This window comes from Haematobia irritans, chromosome 1 (genome assembly GCF_050003625.1).
Source record: "Haematobia irritans isolate KBUSLIRL chromosome 1, ASM5000362v1, whole genome shotgun sequence".
NCBI classification, from domain to species: domain Eukaryota; kingdom Metazoa; phylum Arthropoda; class Insecta; order Diptera; family Muscidae; genus Haematobia; species Haematobia irritans.
In genome coordinates, this window is record NC_134397.1 from 244,969,266 (window position 1) to 244,991,351 (window position 22,086).

At 31.4% G+C, this 22,086-nt stretch overlaps 1 protein-coding gene across 1 annotated transcript; it reads left to right on the top strand.

The window, feature by feature from the left end:
• The first annotated feature begins 317 nt into the window (after nucleotides 1-317).
• On the top strand, nucleotides 318-1,339 carry LOC142240707 (uncharacterized). Its single transcript, XM_075312447.1, has 3 exons — nucleotides 318-518; nucleotides 580-1,014; nucleotides 1,120-1,339. Exons 1-3 carry the CDS (start codon nucleotides 330-332, stop codon nucleotides 1,183-1,185), a joined length of 690 nt encoding a protein of 229 aa, XP_075168562.1. The 5' UTR covers nucleotides 318-329; the 3' UTR covers nucleotides 1,186-1,339.
• Nucleotides 1,340-22,086: the final 20,747 nt, after the last annotated feature.

The window sequence follows — 22,086 nt, forward strand, 5'->3', positions numbered from 1 at the left end:
ATATATAAGGAGATATGGCCATAATAAATGTTTCATATAAAAACTTGAGTTTGTTTTTTTTTGAGTGACTACGACTTAACCTTCTTTTCACTCTAAGACCTATATTTAAGGAGATCGAAACGAAAAGAATTCTCCCTACGGTGTATTTAGTGATATTATAGTGATTACCGATAGCCAATTGTTTACTTAACACAGATCCCATCTCTGCGCCCCGAGAGTGAGAGAAGAGAGATCTACAATCTCTTGATACTGCATATTCGAACCAAATAACAACAATGGAAAGTGTCGTGGTTTGATTACAACCAATCTCCCTGATCTCTTCCTGATGGATGATGGCTTCTCCAATAGCTGTGTGCAAGTGTCACTATCAGTTGTTGTTCTTCCATCATTTAGACAACGTCATGTCGAGTATAGAACCAAAAGTAAGAGCTTATCAGGCATTTCTAAAGATGCTCCTCATCTTGGCGTTATTCGTTGCGGTGGAGGGTAATAAAAAGTGTGCAGAACTTGATGAATATGTGAGTGAATTAAAGCAATAATATGTATTTTCTTAATTTAATTTTCTTTTTTACCTCTTAGTGTATCAATCATTGGGAATGTTGTTCGAATAGTTGCCTCAGCTATAAATATCGTTGTGTGCGCACCTTTAATGTTTATCCATATCCATTTCTGGGAGCTTCCACCACTCAACCTTCGATGACTTTAAATCAGTTGCTGGAAATGAATTTTGGTTCACAAAATACGAATAATGTCAACACGAAGTCATCACATGCAGCAGCCATAGGTAAAGGTATTTCTTTTGCTCCGAGATTCAATGTAGAAGAAAATGCCTTAGCAGACGAAGAAACTACAGTCAATATAGTTCTTTTGGATGCAAATGACCAGCAAGTTACCTCCGAAATACCATCCACAACTGTAGTATCTGAAGTATCCTCTACACCAACACCTGCACCACCGCAACCATCGTCAACGACAACGACAAGTGAAGAACCTTGCAAAGAAATTGGATCCAAGGTAAATGACAAGGTTTTTGAATATTAATATATCCATATAGAGAAATTATGTTTAAATATGCAATAATTTTGCCCCACCAACCCTCATTTCCCTTTTTCTTTCAAGTGTTTTCATAACAGTGAATGCTGCAGCCAACTTTGCCATGGTTTTCTTCACCAGTGCGTAACATGAATAAGGACACATGGGGTTGACACTGACATCCATGACATAAAGGTCGTGGCGTTTTTTTTATTATTCCATATACCAATAGAATTATCATATCCCCTTGTAATTATTGTCTATATATTATTTGTCAGCAATAAACGTTAATAGAAGTGTTTAGTAATCATCATTTGTACAAAAAAAAACGAGAAACAAGTATACGATTTTGTAATAATTAATCTCCATTGTTTGGTCACGCATCTTTCCCATTGTTGTCCATTGGGACAAAAGAAAATTTCTTCATGGACGGATTGATGAAAGGTTAATGTTCTTATGAATTCTTAAAATATTTTCCTGTAATTAATCATTGGTCGAAATCTGAAACCATAGATAGTGAATGAAGATAAAGTCCAGGAAATATTTAAAATTTGCAGATGGAGTCGTTTTATTTGTTAAAATCAAGTGTTACATATATCATCCTACAGAATGATATCAAGAGCTTGGGAATATTTACAATAATTAAATAATTAATACATTAAGCTGACGAAAATATTTCATATTCAATGGCCGTACACCAATATATTCCTTTTTTACAAAATTTTCTATAGAAATAAAATTTTGAGAAATTTTCTATAGAAATAAAATTTTGATAAAATTTTTTATATATATAAAATTTTGACAAAATTTTCTATAAAAATAAAATTTTGAGAAAATTTTTTATGGAAATAAATTTTGGAGAAAAATTTCTACAGAAATAAAATTTTGATAAAATTTTATATAAAAATAAATTTTTGAGAAAATTTTCTATAGAAATAAATTTTTGAGAAAATTTTCTATAGAAATAAAATACAATTTTGTCAAAATTTTGTCAAAATTTTCTATAAAAATAAAAATTTTAAAAAAATTTTTATAGAAATAAAATTTTATATAGAAATAAAATTTTTCCAATATTTTTGATAGAAAAAAAAATTTTGAGAAAATCTATATATATATATATATATATATATATATATATATATATATATATATATATATATATATATATATATATATATATATATATATATATATATATATATATATATATATATATATATATAAAATTCAATCTATGTTTGTTTGTTTGTTTGTATGTTCCGAGTTGGCTCCGAAACGGCTGAAGCGATTTACTTGGATCTTTCAGAGATCGTAGGAGGCGTTCATGTGGTGAAAATAGGGTACCTCATTTTTTGACACCTGGTCGCGGAGGGGGACATCCCCTTTGTCGGACTTTTTGAAAATTGGACCAAAGTTGACCGATTTGCTTGAAATTTTCATTGAAGGTTGGGGTTGGCATGGACATAAAGATCCGCTACTTTATATTTCAATATTTGGTGGCGGAGGGGGACCTCCCATTTGTTTGACTTTTTTTAAAGTACAGTGAAAAAACTAAAATTCTCTAAATTATCTGAGATTTACAGAGAACATGCGGTGAGGTTATGGAACTAATATGAGGTTCCTGATGATTTCATATGTAGACGGGGAGGGGGACCTCCCCCTGGCCTCACTTTTTGAAACTTGGAACAAAATTATGCGATTTGCTTGAAATTTTCATTGAATGTTGGGGTTGGCATCTAGACAAAAATTCGCTACAATATTTTTCAATATGTGGTCGGGGAGGGGAACCACCCCTTTGCCCGACTGTTGTTTTAAAGTACAGTGAAAACAAAACTAAACTCCCCCGACTGAAATTTTACGGAAAAAATGGGTGAGGTTATGACATTTATATCAGGTTCCTGATTTTTTAATAAAAATAAAAGGGCAAATGGAGACATCCGCTTCTCTTAAGTACATACAGAGAAACAATTAAACTTTACCGAGTTACTTGGAATTTACAGAGGACTGGGGAGAGGTTACGATATTGGACGGAAGAGAGACCACCCCTTTATGTTAGGCTTATAATTTCTTGACATTTTATGGGACGTTTACAAAAGATACGCTACATTACAGTTCTGTAAAACAGAAAAAATACAAAAAATATTAAGTTTTCTTAAAATTTACAAAGGCAGTGGGGGAAGGTTATGAACGAAGAGGTAACCTTCCTTGCCCCACACTTGAAGGAAAGTTTCAAGAATTTTCAGGGAAGGTTAGGAGTGCTATTCACTAAGGTGTTTGTCGATATTCTATGGGGGAAAGTGACGTCCCTTTAAAACAATAGAGCAAAATTTAAACATCTCCGATCTACTTGAAATTTACAGGGAACGTGGGAGGAAGTGATTAAATTTATACATGATTTTTAAATTAGTATATGATTTTTCGATATCTGGTTGGGGAAGGGGAAAATTGAAATAAACTTTGTCGATTTACTTCGGTAGAATTTATAGGGACCATTGAGTAGTTATGAAATTAATATATTGTACGTGATAGTCCGATATCAGGTCAGAGTGGAGCGAATGTGGGGAGAGGGTTCCCTGTTGTCCGTTTTTTCTTAAATTGAAAGTAGTAGGATTGTCCGTAAATGGGAACTCGGTACATAATTTTATGATTTTTGCACAGGCTTCTGCCAGACTTCTTTTTAGTAAAGAACTTAAATTTACATGAAATTGGCAGAGGGTGGGTCATTTTCCAACATTTTAGCAAATGTTAATTTGGTAAAATTTTTTACTACTTTTGCTTTTTCCGATTTATTGGATGGGAAACAGTATTTCTTTGTATGTTATTATAATATAGTGCTTAATTTTCAGATATGTTGAGGAGAAGGATCCTTGACAAACCACACTTAAAATTGACAAGAAATATAGAAGATTGTCCAACTACTTGAATACAGAACATTATTTAAAAAATTGGAGGAAAGGGTACACCCTCTCCCGCCGTATTTGTACCTATAAACGAAAAATCAAGTAGTCCGATTTATTTAAAAGAATTGAAATCTTTTCGAATTTGTTTTCGGCACGAAGGATATAGTTGACTAAGTTAATGCAAAATGTTCCTCCAAATACGCTTCGGAAGGCGCAGCGAAGCGGGCCGGGTTACGCTAGTTTTCTATAGAAATAAATTTTTGAGAAAATTTTCTATAGAAATAAAATTTTAAGAAAACTTTCTATATATATAAAATTCTGAGAAAATTGTCTATAGAATTTGTCAAAATTTTCTATGGAAATACAATTTTGTCAAAATTTTCTATAGAAATAAAATTATGACAAAATTTTCTGTAAAAATAAAAATTTGAAAAAATTTTCTATAGAAACATAATTTTGAGAAATTTTTTATAGAAATAAAATTTTGAGAAAATTTTCTACAGAAATAAAATTTTCTATAGAACTAAAGTTCTGAGAAAATTTTCTGTAAAAAAATTTTAAGAAAATTTTCTATAGAAATAAAGTTTTGAGAAAATTTTCAGTAGAAAAAAATTTTGACAAAATTTTGTACCCAAATAAAATTTTGACAAAATTTTCTATAAAAATAAAAATGTTAAATAATTTTCTATAGAAATAAAATTGTGACGCAATTTTCTATAAAAATAAGAATAAAATTTTGAGAAAATTTTCTATAGAAATAAAATTTTAAGAAAATTTTCTATATAAATAAAATTTTGAGAAAATTTTCTATAGAAATAAAATTTTAAGAAAATTTTCTATAGAAATAAAATTTTAAGAAAAATTTCTATATAAATAAAATTTTGAGAAAATTTTCTATAGAAATAAAATTTTGAGAAAATTTTCTGTAGAAATAGAATTTTGTTAAAATTTTCTATAGAAATACAATTTTGTCAAAATTATCTATAGAAATAAAATTATGACAAAATTTTCTATAAAAATAAAAATATGAAAAAACTTTCCATAAAATAAAACTGTGAAAAAAATTTCTATAAAAATAAAATTTTGAGAAAATTTTCTACAGTTTTTTGGTTGAACAATTGAATTCTTGCTCATTACTCAGTCAGAGAGTAATGAGCGAGATTTGAGTATTGCAAAAACGAGTCCTAACCTTAAAATTTGAGTCTTACTTTATTATGAAAAGGGAACAATTTATTGCACATTTTCTAAAATTAGAAATAAAATTTTGGCAAAATTTTCTATCGAAATAAAATTTTGGCAAAATTTCCTATAGAAATAAAACGTTGACCAAAATTTTCTATAGAAATTAAACTTTGGCGAAATTTTCTATAAAAACAAAAATTTACCAAATTGTTCTTTAGCAATAAAATATTTTATAGAAATAAAACTTTGACAACATTTTGTATAGCAATAAAATTTTGACAAACTTTTCTATAGAAATAAAGTGTTGACAAAATGTTCTATAGACAAAAAATTTTGACAAAACTTTCTATAGAAATAAAACTTTGACAAAATTTTCTATAGAGACAAAAATGTTGACAAAATTGTGAAAATTTTTTCTATAAAAATTAAATTTTGAGACAATTTTCTACAGAAATAAAATTTTGACAAAATTTTCTATAGAAATAAAATATTGAGAAAATTTTTTACAAAAATCAAGTTTTGAGAAAATTTGCTATAGAAATACAATATTGTCAAAATGTTCTATGGAAATAATATTTTGACAACATTTTCTATGAAAAATAAAATTTTCAAAACTTTTTCTTTAGAAATAAAATTTTCAAAAATTTTCTTTAGAAATAAAATGTTATCACAATTTTTTATAGAAATAAAATGTTGACAACATTTTCTAAAGATATAAAATTTTGACAAAACGTTATATTGCAAACACCCTGCTTTTACAAACGATACCACCTGAAGGCGCCCTATACAATTACCTACTATTTATGTCTTTCACATTCCATTTGTTTCTTGTTTGACATTAAAATTATTTTGATAGTATAGCACTTGGCGCAACATGTTTTTTAGTTGAACAGTTGAATTCTTGCTCATTACTCAGTCAGAGAGTAATGCGCGAGATTTGAGTATTGAATAACGAGACCTAACCTTAAAATTTGAGTCTTACATTATTTTGAAAAGGGAACAATTTATTGCACATTTTCTACCATATAGAAATAACGTTTTGGCAAAATTTTCTATCGAAATAAAATTTTGGCAAAGTTTCCTATAGAAATAAAATGTTGACCAAAATTTTTTCTATAAATAAAACTTTGACAAAATTTTCTATAGAAACAAAAATTTTGCCAAATTGTTCTATAGCAACAAAATTTTTTATAGAAATAAAACTTTGACAAAATTTTCTATAGCAATCAAATTTTGACAAAATATTCTATAGAAATAAATATTGACAAAATTTTTTGTAGAAATTAAATTTTGACAATGTTTAAATAAAGTGTTGACAAAATGTTCTATAGACAAAAAAAAAATTAACAAAACTTTCTATAGAAATAAAACTTTGACAAACTTTTCTATAGAAACAAAAATTTTGACAAAATGTTCTATAGCAATAAAATTTTGGCAATTTTTTTTTTATAGAAATAAAACTTTGACAAAATTTTCTATTGAGATACAATTTTCACAAATTTTCTATAGAAACAAAAATTTTGACAAAATTTTCTTTAGAAATAAAATGTTGACAAAATTTTCTATAGAAATAAAATTTGGACTAAATTTTATATAGAAATTAAATTTGGGCTACATTTTCTTAAGAAATAAAATTTTGATATAATTTTCTAAAGAAATAAAATTTTTGCAAAACTTTTTATATAAATAAAACTTTGACAAACAAATTTTCTATAGAAATAAAATTTTAAGAAAATTTTCTATTGTCTATATATTTTTTATACCCTTTATCATAGGATGGGGGTATATTAACTTTGTCATTCCGTTTGTAACACATCGAAATATATATACATAAAGTATATATATTCTGGGTCGTGGTGAAATTCTGAGTCGATGTCCGTCCGTCCGTCTGTTGAAATCACGCTAACTTCCGAACGAAAAAAGCTATCGACTTGAAACTTGGCACAAGTAGTTGTTTTTGATGTAGGTCGGATGGTATTGCAAATGGGCCATATCGGTCCACTTTTACGTATAGCCCCCATATAAACGGACCTCTAAATTTGGCTTGCGATTGCTCTAAGAGAAGCAAATTTTATCCGATCCGGCTGAAATTCGGTACATGGTGTTAGTATAGGGTATCTAACAACCATGCACAAATTGGTCCATATCAGTCCACTTTTACGTATAGCCCCCATATAAACGGAACCCCAAATTTGGCTTGCGATTGCTCTAAGAGAAGCAAATTTCATCCGATCCGGCTGAAATTCGGTGCATGGTGCTAGTATATGGTCTCTAACAACCATACAAAAATTGGTTCATATCGGTCCACTTTTACGTATAGCCCCCATATAAAAGGACCCCCAAATTTGGCTTGCGATTGCTCTAAGAGAAGCAAATTTCATCCGATCCGGCTGAAATTTGATACATGGTATTAGTATATAGTCTCTAAGAACCATTCAAAAATTGGTCCATATCAATCCATAATTATATATAGCCCCTATATAAACCGATCCCCAGATTTGAACTCATCCGATTCGGTTGAAATTTGCAACGTGGTGTTAATATATGGCCCCTAATAACCATGCCACAATTGGTCCATATCGGTCTATAGTTATATATAGCCGATCCCCAATCACACAAAAATTGGTCCATATCGGTTCATAATCATGCTTGCCACTCGAGCAAAAATAATCTAACAAAATTTTATTTCTATAGAAAATTTTGTCGAAATTTTATTCCTATAGAAAATTTTGTCGAAATTTTATTCCTATAGAAAATTTTGGCAAAATTTTATTTCTGTAGAAAATGTTGTCAAAATTTTAATTCTATAGAGAATGTTGTCAAAATTTTAAATCTTTTTAGAAAATTTTGTAAAAAATTTATTTCTATAGAAAATTTTGTCAAAATGTTATTTCTATGGAAAATTTTGTTAAAATCGTATTTCTGTAGAAAATGTTGTCCAAATTTTACTTCTATAGAAAATGTTGTCAAAATTTTATTTTGTCAACATTTTATTTTTATAGAAAATTTTGTGAAAATTAATTATATACGTATTTAAGTTTAATATATACCACGTATGGACTACGTGGTATATATTACGGTATTAGGAAGTTTTAAGATACCTTGTAATCGGCAAAAGTTACCGCAACCCAAGTAATTCGATTGTGGATGACAGTCTTCAGTAGAAGTTTCAACGCAATCCATGGTGGAGGGTACATAAGCTTCGGCCTGGCCGAACTTGCGGCCGTATATACTTGTTTTAATTAAAATAATATTTTGACAAAATTTTCTATAGAAATAAAATTTTAAGAAAATTTTCTATAGAAATAAAATATGGACAAAATTTTATGTAGAAATAAAATTTGGACCAAATGTTCTATAGATATAAACTATTGGCAAAATATAGAAATAAAATTTTGGCAAAGTTTTCTATAAAAATAAAATTTTGACAAAATTTTCTAGAGAAATAAAATTTGGAAAAAAATTTTCTATGGGCAAAAATTTCTGGAGAAATAAAATTGTTACTAAAATTTTCTAGTGAAATGAAATGTTGCCTAATTTTTTGGAGCAATAAATTTTTGATAAAAAAATAAGTTTTTTTTTTGAAATTTGGTAGATTTTTGATAGAATTTTCTTCAAATTTTGGTAACTTATTTTTAGGACGCTCACAATACGTGAGCCCACAATACAGCATTTTCAGGAACAGCTGCTCTAAAGGCAAAAAAAAGGTACTTTGCATCGTATCATAATTTCAAGCAATAAAAAAAAATTAGGTTACTTCTGACATGCCTAAACATAGGCGGTAAAGCCATTGAAAAAGAATTCTCAAACATTTGAAACAATACTGCATTTTTATTTTGCTTTCATTATTATATATCTAATAATTTAAATTTTAAGAAACATTGGATGAATCAAGTTAATTAGTTAGAATATTTTGCTAGTCTGTAAGGAAATTATTTCGTAGACTTTAGTGCTCATGGAATATTTACCCTTGCAAAAATCAAACTTTTTCTACGAAAATTTACATTTTACATGGAAGCCAAATGCATTTAATTTCAAAAGAAACCCAATTCAGTTGACTGCAGTAAAATTTTGTCTTTGCATAAAATGACAAATTATTTCATAATTTATTACATAATTACTTAAAATTTTCATTGGATTTGTTGTCGTGACAACATATTTCTTCATTTCATTATAAATTGTTCTTGATGTATTTAATCCTTCCATCGATATTATTAATAATATATAGTATATGGAACATAATTATCTATTTTGCGCAAAATATACAAAATTATATTATGAACTTGATATACTTACTTATGAAATATAAGCGCCTCTATTTAGTTATATGCCTACAGTACGTTAATGAAACATGACTGTGTGGGTGGGTAGTCGTCTCACACATGTGCATGATGTAAATGAGATGCAAAAGAGGTTTTCCAATGGACTGAGTGAATGCAATATCTAAACTTGAAGCATATGTACGATAATTTTATTAAATTGTTATTTGTTTATGTTTTTAAAATGTTATTACTGTTGTTGTTGTTGTTGTTGTTGGCACTAATAAATAATATTGCACCAAAGGGCTGAAACATAATCTGAAACTGCAGAAACTAATAGAATTTACTTACATGCAATTCTATCATCCAAAACATCCAAACTCACACAAAACATGGTTACGACAAGCAAGAGGGTCTTGTTTACATGCACTCATACACACACACACACACCCATTTACATACTCATCCATTGGAATATATCGATCTACGTACACCTAAAGTCTCTTGACTACACTCACAAAAATGCATTGCACAAGTCTTCATAATGAAATTAACACATAAATTGGAAAGCACTCAATATGTATGCAAGTCATTGCTCTCCCTTTCTCATCTTTTCTCATTACTCTTACCTTAACCTTACTCCAGTGTATATTTCGCATTACTGTCTTCATATGCGAAGAGTATTCGGTAAACTAGAGGCAGTTTTGTTCTCTGAGAAGAAGCAAATAAATGTCAATGTTTAGGGGAGAAGAAGACGCAAAAAATATTCGCTTTCACACATACACACAAACACAAACACAATTTCTATTATTATTATTATTTTCTATCATAACTTTTCTATTACTTTTTTAGTTTTTAATTCAGAAAATTTTCAAAAACACAAATCTTATAGATATTCTCCAGCCCAAACGGAAAGGTGTTTGAGAGATACATCGAATCGCAAATCTTCATGTTGGCAGAGCCCCCTAGTGCTTCAGTTATGCAATGACAAAACTATTTCTTAATCTGAAAAGTATTTCTTCATATCAAGAGCGTGGTTGCCATGTATAAAAAAGAAGAAACAAGAGATGTAAGGAAATTAAAATAGGTATATTATAAATAATAGTCTACCACAATTTTTTACGAAAATTAAGAAAATTGTACTACAAACCACCAAATAGAACAAGTCAGGAAAGGTTAAAGTCGAGCGGGGCCGACAATATTATACCCTGCACCTCTTTATAGATCTAAATTTTCGATACTATATAACATCCGTCAAATGTGTTGGGTGCTATATATAAAGTTTTGTCCCAAATACATACATTTATTAATCAAATATATATAAAGGGTGATACGGTCAAAATTTGGTCAAGGGAAAACGCGTGTAAATCGGTGAAATCGTTTATTTAAAAAATCAAATTAAATTTCTTTTTCAAGATCAATTAGTATAAAATTCAGAAAAAATATTCAGTTAGGCTTCCCTTTTCACAATCAGAATTGCCGGGCCTCACGCTTGACACCTGCCATCAGATTTTGTACAGCCACCTTGTCCACCTTCTTCGCCGCAGAAAGCCAGTTTGCCTTGAACTGCTACTCGTCCTTAGCAGTTTTTTGGTCTTCTTTAGGTTCCGCTTGACAATAGCCCAGTATTTCTCAATTGGGCGGAGCTCTGGCGTGTTGGGAGGGTTCTTGTCCTTGGGAACCACCTGCACGTTGTTGGCGGCGTACCACTCCATGGCCTTTTTACCGTAATGGCAAGATGCCAAATCCGGCCAAAACAGTACGGAACAACCGTGTTTCTTCAGGAAAGGCAGCAGACGATTATTTAAACACTATTTCACGTAAATTTATTGGTTGACAGTCCCGGAAGCTATGAAAATGCTGCTTTTCAAGCCACAGGTACAGATGGCTTGCCAAACCAGATATTTCTTTGCGAACTTTGACAGTTTTATGTGCTTGAAAATATCTGCTACCTTTCCCCTTTCCTTTTGCCGTATAAAAATCCTGTCCCGGAAGCTGCTTGTAGTCGGCTTTGACGTAGGTTTCGTCGTCCATTACCACGCAGTCAAACTTCGTCAGCATCGTCGTGTACAGCCTCCGGGATCGCGCTTTGGCCGTCGTATTTTGTTTATCATCGCGATTTGGAGTCACTACCTTCTTGTAAGTCGATAGTCCGGCTCGTTTTTTGGCTCGATGCACGGTTGTAGACGATACACCCAGCTTATTTGCGGCATCTCGGAGAGAGAGGTTAGGGTTTCACTTGAAACTACCGGCAACTCTCTTTGTCGTCTCTGCGGCTTCCGGTTTTCGATTTCCTCCCGATCCAGACTTCCTGGCTGTCGACAAACGTTCCCCAAACACTTTAATTACATTTGTAACGGTTGATTTGGACACTTTTAGCGATTTCGCCTGCTTTGCGTGCGAGTAGCTCGGATTTTCGCGATGAGCGAGCAAAATGCTCTTGCTTGGACGGCATTTTGACAACTGAAGAGTGAATTCCAAAATCAAAATAGGAGCAACATTCTACGCACACACACCTTCAAAATGAGGGGTGACCAAATTTTGACCGTATCACCCTTTAAAACGAAAATTAAAATTTTGAAAGATATTTACTTCATAGAAAATTTTATCAAAATTTTATTTTTTTAGAAAATTTTTTCAACATTTCCATGGAAAATTTCCTTCCCTACAGATATAAAATATTTCAAATTTTTATTTCTATAGAAAATTTGGAATTTAATTTCTATGGAAATTTTAGAATTTTATTTCTATAGATAATTAATTTATTTTTATAGAAATTTTTTGCAAATTCTATTTCTATGGAAATTTTAGAATTTTATTTCTATGGAAATTTTAGAATTTTATTTCTATAGATAATTTGTTTATTTCTATAGAAAATTTTTTCCAAATTTTATTTTTATAGAAATTGTTTGCAAATTCTATTTCTATAGAAAATTTTTCAAAATTTTCTTTTCTACAGAACATTTTGTTAAAATTTTATTTCTATAGAAATTTTAGGATTTAATTTCTATAGATAATTTATTTATTTGTGAAAAAATTTTTTTTCCAAATTTTATTTCTATAGAATTTTTTTCCAAACTCTATTTCTATAGAATTGTTTTTCCAAATTTTTTTTCTTTAGAAACATTTTCAAGTTTTGTTTTTTTTTTGTAGAGAAAATTTTTCCAAATTTGCTTTTATAGAAATTTTAGAATTTTATTTCAATAGATAATTTACTTATTTCTATAGAAATTTTTTCCAAATTTTATTTTTGGAAAAAAAAAATTCCAGAACTTTATTTCTATTGGAAATTTTGTCTAACTTCTGTTGAAAATTTTATCAAAATTTTATTTCTATGGAAAATTATTGAAGTACCTCTTAGTTGGAGAGGAATATTTTGCAAATTTTATGTAAATGTTTTTCAAATTGTATTGCTTTTATAGCTCGAATAATAATTAATTGTAAATTAAAATATCATGCATCTGGACGTTAATCGCCTGTTTCAGTATCAGGTTAACATGAAAAATGATGTTCAAATTATGACGAGTATATGACGAATTTCACCACACAGAAAAAAATATCACCAAAATATTTCCAATTAAAAAGTTCATTGAAGTTGAAATTTTTTTCAATTAATAAATTAATTGATACAATTAACTTTTTAATCATGATAGAAACAAACATAATTAAGTCAATGATTGAAAATTTTAAAATTTGTAATTAAAAAATTAATGGATACAATTAACTTTTTAATCAAATTCGGAAGGCTAATTCAGTTAAAAAAAGTGCTGATTTTTTTTTTAATTTTTAATTAAAAATGTATTTCAAACAATCATTTGTTAATTCAATTCAGAAAGTAATTAAAAATAGTTACCTTTTTTAATTAATAAATTAATTGAGTTTTGCAATCAACATCAATTAAATGTTTAATTGAATCAATTAAAAAATTAATTGAAATGTGCTGGAAAAAATCAATTAATTTTTTAATCAAGAATTTTTTCTATGCCCAATTAAAACTGTGAATGATACTATCATTTTCGTGATTGAAGACATTTCAATTAAAAAATAAATTGGATCAATTAATTTGGTGATTGAACCAGAAAAAAAATTTTGTGTGCACTGTTCTTATGTCATGTCACCAGCGATGGCAACCCTAATATTCCCCTCGTCGATTTGTCGAATGAAAGTACTTTGTATCCATGGCACATATACCATATACCCCAAAGGCGTTGTGTGTAGTTAGTGGCTACATTAACTTAAATTGCATCCAGTTGCATCATCTACGTAGAATCGTTGGATAGCAATAGGATCTCTTAGCAGCACTGAGAAATCAACATATGTGTGTTGTCTATTTCCTTTGCCACTAACTAAACACACATATGCACGCAGACATTCGCGCATCTCATAGACCTCATACACAGTCACAGTTGCGTCACGAATATCTCACTGTGGTCGTATGCACAGTCGTTGTTTTGAGAACCACAATACAGAGACGTCGGTTGGGTTCACTGGCAATGTGTCACGCTATCGTTCATTAATGGTTCAGGCATAACGCTGCAGGTGTATTTATTAGAGATTGCAATTAGAAACAAAAAAAAAAGAGATATTGGAAATGTTGAATTTTGAAGTATGGCACTAGATGGTCTAGAATTTATGATGAGGTTAACTTAACAAAAATAACTTGTTTCTAATTTCAAAGGGCCAGTTGTTAAAACGGGGAAAAACACTACCCATATAGGTGTTAGAATTGTTGTTGTGTCATTAAAAACCAGCTTCAATTAATTAATTAATTATTACATTGAAATGTTGTTGACAAGAAACACGGCATTGATTGGGTGATCGTTAACCGACATTGGCCATCGTAAAAATTCGGTTTTAATTTTAAAATAAATAAGTAATGTCTAAATGTTGGGAGCCACCGTGGCGCAATGGTTAGCATGCCCGCCATGCATACACAAGGTCGTGGGTTCGATTCCTGCTTCGACCGAACACCAAAAAGTTTTTCAGCGGTGGATTATCCCACCTCAGTAATGCTGGTGACATTTCTGAGGGTTTCAAAGCTTATCTAAGTGGTTTCACTGCAATGTGGAACGCCGTTCGGACTAGGCTATAAAAAGGACGTCCCTTGTCATTGAGCTTAACATGGAATCGGGCAGCGCTCAGTGATAAGAGAGAAGTTCCCCAAAGTGGTATCACAATTGGCTGAATAGTCTAAGTGAGCCTGATACATCGGGCTGCCACCTAACCTAATGTCTAAATTCGGGTTGGGATCGACTATATTATACCCTTCACAACTATGTAGATTAAAATGTTTGCTGCCATTTCAACTTCTTCAAATTTTTTGGCAGCTATATAAAGGGGTATATTCCCATACGCATACGAGTATTTAAATCTGAAACGATTTGGAGAACATTTTTTATACTTCCACAAAATCTCTAAATATAAATTCCTTGGGACGAAACACAATGTTGGTTGCATTTCTATGCAATTGCACAAAAGTGAATTTATGATTTATCAGAAGTGTTGATTTTATTGGCTAAATCTCGCCAAAATATGTGGCCACTTGTGGGTTGTGAGATATTATTTCGCCAAATCGGCCATCATTTACACAAGTCGAAGCCTTATTTATATCTCAAGTGTTCTGTGGTAAGTCTGACATTACATTGTGTAGAATATGACTACACAGGCGAAAAAGACTGACTAGCATTACATGTTTGCGACATATCTCAGCAAAAAATGGAGCACTATTTCAGTAGGATTGTAAGGGAGAGAGGCAATACCAACTATTTAAAAAACAACCGAATCAGCGCTGATTTTTGTGGGCGATGTCCCGATTTAGAGCAGCTTCTACATAGCGCTGATATAATTGCTCAATTCAATATCAATATTGCTCAGAAGTGATATATAATCTACAGTTTCCTATTTTATAGCATTGTTGGTATGAAGGAAAACAGCTATACCTTTCATGCATCTATGTTATACTGCATGAATTGGTTGCAATAACGTAAACGATTGATCATAAACCAGTTTGATTAGTCGTTTACGTTATTGCCACCGATTCATGCAGTGTGGATGCACTACCTACTTTATCGTACAACAAAAAGCGCAATTAAACTCTTACTGTTGAAGTATTTTTTGCTGGGATATGTTAATATCTTAGAACATATTGTGATTCGGACATAACATTTTTTATACCCTAAACCACATAGTGGTCAGGGTATAATAAGTTTGATCGACCAAAAAATGTGCCTACCAGAACTATTGATTTTAGACCCCATAAAATATATACCGATCGACTCAGAATCACATCCTGAGTCGATCTAGCGCTGGGTGTCCGTCCGTCAGTTCATGTATTTGTTGTTCACAGGATTCCGGTCGCAATTATTAACCGATTTTGATAAAATTTGGTACAGGGAGTTTTTTGGGCACAAGGACAAACGCTATTGAATTTGGAAGAAATTGGATCAAATTTAGATATAGCTTTCATATATATGTATCGCCCGATTTAGACAAATGTGGTTACGTTGTGTTTTTTTACAAACGGATCGTCACCAAATTTGGCAAAAAATAATCTGTTTCATCACCCTTCAAGTCTGGCAAATTTCATCTAAATCATTTCAGATTTAGCTATAGCTCTCATATATATGTATAGCCCGATTTTCCCAAATGTGGCCATAGAACCATTATTTATTAACCGATCTTACTCAAAGTTGGCTAAATGTAATATTCTATAGCACTAACTATATGTGCAAAAAATCATGGAAATTGGTTCAGATTTACCTATAGCTCCCATATATATGTACCAACCGATTTTTCTAAATTTGGCTATAAAATCCTTATTTATCAACCGATAGTACTCAAAGATGGCCAAATGTAATATTCTATAGCACTAACTATGTGTGCAAAATTTCATCGAAATCGGTTCAGATTGAGATATAGCTGTCATATATATGTATAGCCCGATTTTCCCAAATTTGGCCATAGAACCATTATTTATTAGCCGATCTTACTCAAAGTTGGCTAGATCCAGTCCTCTATAGTACTAGGTTAGTTTAGGTTAGGTTATGTGGCAGCCCGAGGTATCAGGCTCACTTAGACTATTCAGTCCATTGTGATACCACAGTGGTGAACTTCTTTCATACTTTCACTGAGTGCTGCCCGATTCCATGTTAAGCTCAATGACAAGGGACCTCCTTTTTATAACCGAGCCCGAACGGCGTTCCACATTCCAGTGAAACCACTTAGAGAAGCTTTGAAACCTTCAGAAATGTCACCAGCATTACTGAGGTGGGATAATCCACCGCTGAAAAACTTTTTGGTGTTCGGTCGTAGCAGGAATCGAACCCACGACCTTGTGTATGCAAGGCGGGCATGCTAACCATTGCACCACGGTGGCTCCTCTATAGTACTAACTATATGTGCAAAATTTCATCGAAATCGGTTCAGATGTAGATATAGCTCCCATATATGTATTGCCCGATTTTGAAAAATTTCTCCTAATAACCTTATTTTTGACCATAGAGGCCTCATTTCTTAACTGATGTTACTCAAATTTTGCACAAGGTAACCTTTTGTGTATTAATCAAATCCGCAAAATATTATGCAAATTGGTTCAGATTTCCATATAGCTTCCATATATATGTATCGCTCGATTTTCCTAAATTTGGCCATAGTACTCTTATTTATTAACCAATGTTACTCAAATTTCAAATTTTGATGTACTAGCCGATCGTATTTATACGTACTTGTAGCTCTTACATAAGAATATTGCTCGATTTTTACAAATTTGGATTTATTACCAACACTAATTGAGCGATTTTCTCTTTTTTAATAATAGACTCAATATTAGTAGAATACTAACTCCGTAGGTGCAATATCAACTACAGCCAGTGTTGCTAGAAGTATGGGAAATTCCCTATATGTAGGTTTTTTCTAATATTTAGCGTCTTGTAGGACGAAGGGCCACAATGTAGGCACATTTTCACTCAACACAGTTCGTAATAATTTTTACATTTTGGTGGCTCTAGTGGAGGAAATTAGAAGCCGACAAGACTTGATCTTTAACAATGTGTGGTAACAACAGTTACCACTCGTGCCAAAAAAAATCTAACAAAATTTGAAGATTACCACAAATCAACCAAACTAATATTTCTATAGAAATTTTTGTGAAAACTTTATTCCTGTAGAAAATTTTGTCAACATTTTATTTCTATAGAAAATTTTATCAATATTGTATTTCTATAGAATTTTTTTTTTTTCAAAATATTATTTATATAAAAAATTTTCTCAAAATTTTATTTCTATGGAATTTTTTCTCAAAATTTTATTTCTATAGAATTTATTATCAGCATTTTATTTCTATAGACAATTTTCTCAAAAAAAAAACAATTTTTATAGAAAATTCTTCCAAAATTTTATTTCTATATTTATTTATTTATTTAACAAAAAAAAAAATACTATTTTTGGTAGAATTCTACCAACTGTGGCAACCGTGGTGGTAATACAAATTTATTTTCTACGTTATATACGTTGCATTTTCATGTTTTAAGGTAATAAAGTAGTTAGAACCATTTTTGTTTCGTAAAATTTGTTTAAATTTAAGGAAATATATTGTAGGGAAAATTGTTTGGGAATGTAAGGGAAAGTAGGGAACTTTTTTATCCTTGTATCCGAACATTTTCCCTTGCAATACTGACTATGAGCTATAGTTAGATTGAGACAAAGCACCCATAAACATGTATCCCTTAAGTTTATTAAATATACAACTGCGGTTTATCTCCCAGACGTATATCAATGTTACCCCACAAATGCTAATGATAACTAATTCAATAAGGGTGGTTTAGGGTATGATATAGTCGGCCCCGCCCGACTTTCTACTTTACTTACTTGTTTTAAATATAATATGTGTGTATGCAAACATATATTAATTTACAAATTGTCTATAAGCATATATGTGTTTAGAAAGAGAGACAGAAAGAATATGATGCATTTAAAAATGGAAGTAACCAATTGGCACCTTCAAACCATATACACACAAAGAAAATTTCATTAAAATCTTTGTTTTACCAGTGTATGCCTAAGGTGAAACATATTATGTTTGAACAATACAAAGAATATTTTGTTTGGACCAATCCTGAAAATATATATTCTGTACGCAGTATGTTTTTGGAAGTATACTCCAGCAAAAAATTTTGGAAGTGCTTCTAAAGGCAAACTTTAATAGCACTTCCAAAAATGCCCTCTCAAAGTTGTTATTTATTTTAACTACACAGGAAGTTCTTTTAATTAATTTTTTTACAACTCGCTTTTTATACCCACCACCATAGAATGGTGACGGGGGTATAATAAGTTTGTTATTCCGTTTGTAACACATCGAAATATCGATTTCCGACTATATAAAGCATATATTCTTGATCAGGGAGAAATTATAAGACGATATAAGCATGTTCGTCTGTAATGGAGCTATCGTCCTGGCACAGATTCGTCTTTTGTTTACAGGCAGGTCAAGTTCGAAGATGGGCTATATCGGTCCAAGTTTTGATATAGTCCCCATATAAACCGACCTCCCGATTTGGGGTCTTGGTGAAATTGGAAATCTAGATGCGTGAAATTGGAAATCTAGATGTATTTTAGGACCATCAAAAAGTGTACCGCAAATGGGGTGTATCGGTCCATATTTTTATATAGCCCCCATATAGACCGATCTCACGATTTTATTTCTTGGGCTTCTAGAAACTGTGTTTACTATCCGATTTGCCTAAAATTTGAAATCTAGAGGTACTCTAGGACCCTAAAGACGTGTGGCGAAAATAGTGAGTACCGGTCCATGTTTTGATATAGCCACCATATAGACCGATCTCCCGATTTTAGTTCTTGGGTTTCTAGAATCCGTAGTTTTTATCAAATTAGCCTGAAATTGGAAATCTAGAGGTATTCTAGGAAAATAAAGAGATGTGCTGAAAATTGTGAGTACCGGTCCATATTTTGATATAGCCCCCATATAAACCGATCTCCCGATTTTATCTCTTGGGCTTCTAGAGAATCCGTAGTTTTTATCCAATTTGCCTGAAATTGGAAATGTAGACGTATTCTAGAAAAATAAAGAGATGTGCTGAAAATTGTGAGTATCGGTCCATGTTTTGATATAGCCCCTATAGAGACCGATTTCCCGATTTTACTTCTTGGGCTTATAGAATCCGTAGTTTTAATCCAATTTACCTGAAATTGGAAATGTAGAGGTATTCTAGGAAAAGAAAGAGATGTGCTGAAAATGGTGAGTACCGGTCCATGTTTTGATATAGCCACTATAGAGACCGATTTACCGATTTTACTTCTTAGGCTTCTGGAATCCGTAGTTTTTATCCAATTTTCTGAAATTGGAAATGAGAGGTATTCTAGGAAAATAAAGAGATGTGCTGAAAATGGTGAGTACCGGTCCATGTTTTGATATAGCCACCATATAGACCGATCTCCCGATTTTAGTTCTTGGGTTTCTAGAATCCGTAGTTTTTATCCAATTTGCCTGAAATTGGAAATGTAGAGGTATTCTAGGAAAAGAAAGAGATGTGCTGAAAATGGTGAGTACCGGTCCATGTTTTGATATAGCCACTATAGAGACCGATTTACCGATTTTACTTCTTAGGCTTCTAGAATCCGTAGTTTTTATCCAATTTGCCTGAAATTGGAAATGTAGAAAAATAAAGAGATGTGCTGAAAATCGTGAGTACCGGTCCATGTTTTGATATAGCCTCTATAGAGACCGATTTCCCGATTTTACTTCTTGGGCTTATAGAATCCGTAGTTTTTATCCAATTTGCCTGATATTGGAAATCGAGAGGTATTCTAGGACCATAAAGGGGTGTGTCGAATATATTGAGTATCGGTACAGTTTTTGATATAGCCCCCTTATAAGCCGGCCTTCCGATTTGGGGTCTAGATTCTAGAACTACAATTAAGCGTGCTGAATCCTGTGTGTATCCTTCCATGTTTTGGTATAGCCCCCATTACACCGAACTCCCGATTTAACTCCTAGGGTTTCTAAAAATTTTAGTTTTTATCCGATTATCCAAAAATTAAAAATATACTGGCATTTGAGACTCATAACGAAGTGTATATTCAGAATCTGATCTGGTCTTCATAGGTAAAATATTTACATTAATCTGTGGGAAGCGTACTGGTTGAACTGATCTGCTTGGGAAAATATCTGTCATCAAACCCTCCTGAAATTTTCAAAGGAAACTATTATATTTGATTCATGGTGGTGGGTATTTAAGATTCGGCCCGGCCGAACTTACTGCTGTATATACTTGTTTTATATTTTTAAATGGTAAATTTTGATGTTTGATGTTGAGTAACAATTAATAAAATAGTATAAATTATTAAAATTTTTTATCGAAAATAGTGCTAAATCCATTTTAGAAAAATTGCAAATTTTTGAAAATATTTGAGGTCGGACCTTTCAGACTAGCGTTAGAATGCCCTAAAAATCATAAAAAATATAAAAAATATTAAGTTGGCAAAATATTACAATTTTTTTTTTAATTCACATCCAAAACACTGAACTCGAATCACACCTTTAGAAGTGATGCAAATCCAGTGCAACGGCTATTGAAATGGTGGACATCCATCCCATGACAAGCTCAAGTTAATTTCTGTATCAATTTTGCACCACTTCCGGATCCAAACATTTTCACTTCGTTTTTGGCGACGCTTTTATTGCTAGAATGTTACAGAAGCGATTTTTTTGAAGGTATATATGTAGCCAAATCAGGCGTACATATATATGGGAGCTATATCTAAATCTGAACCGATTTTGACCAAATTTTCGATGCATAGAAAGAATGTTAATTCTACTATCTCTGAAAAATTTCCCGTAAATCGGAGTAAAACTCCATATGAGTGTAAATAGGGTAAAAGATCTATATGGGGGCTATATCTGAATATGATCCGAATTTAAGGAAATTTATCATACCCTGTATAATAAATCGAGTATTCAATTTCGGAATCCCTACCATAACATATGTGTGTATGTGGATGCATGTGTATTTTTTTCTGAAACATCTAACAGTGCTCGTTCTGTAAGCTCAATTGCATTTTGTCTTATTTCTCGTTATGGTACCATCGAAACCGCAGGAACGACCACACTCAAGTTTCCATAAGAGTATTCTGTAATTCTATCACAGGTTCATAATGTTGAAGACTTTTTTTGGAATTTTCTTATAAATAAGAATCATTCTGTAGATTTACATTTTCCATATCATTTCAAATCTTTCAAATTTGTGAGGAGCTATGTTATAGGTTCATATTTAAATCTGATTCGGGTTGGAAAAAATTGTTTACACTCTCTTAATAATATTTGTAGAAAATCCTAGAGAAGTTTGAAGTGAAAATGCAATTAAAACAAATATATACAGCAGTAAGTTCGACCGGATCGAATCTTAAATACCCACCACCGTGAATCAAATGTTGTAGTTTCCTTTGAAATTTCAGGGGGGCAGAGCTGTACAACCAGTACACTTCCCGAGGATAGATTTAAAGAATTTACCTATGAAGACTATATCAGATTCTGGATTTATAAGAACCATTTTTGTTTGAGTTTTAGATGAATCATTGATATCTCTTGTAAGTGTGCAAGAAAATGATGAAACTATGCCTGGATTTGAAATCTTAAATCAGTAGATTTTAATCTCTACACTGAAAAAGATATTAATGTGATATTAAAGATTAGTCATCCC

Coding starts and splice junctions, on each gene's coding strand:
- LOC142240707 (XM_075312447.1), top strand. CDS start 330: ATGATGGCTTCTCCAATAGCTGTGTGCAAGTGTCACTATCAGTTGTTG. Junction 519..579: donor GTGCAGAACTTGATGAATAT/GTGAGTGAATTA, acceptor TTTACCTCTTAG/TGTATCAATCATTGGGAATG. Junction 1,015..1,119: donor GCAAAGAAATTGGATCCAAG/GTAAATGACAAG, acceptor TTTTCTTTCAAG/TGTTTTCATAACAGTGAATG.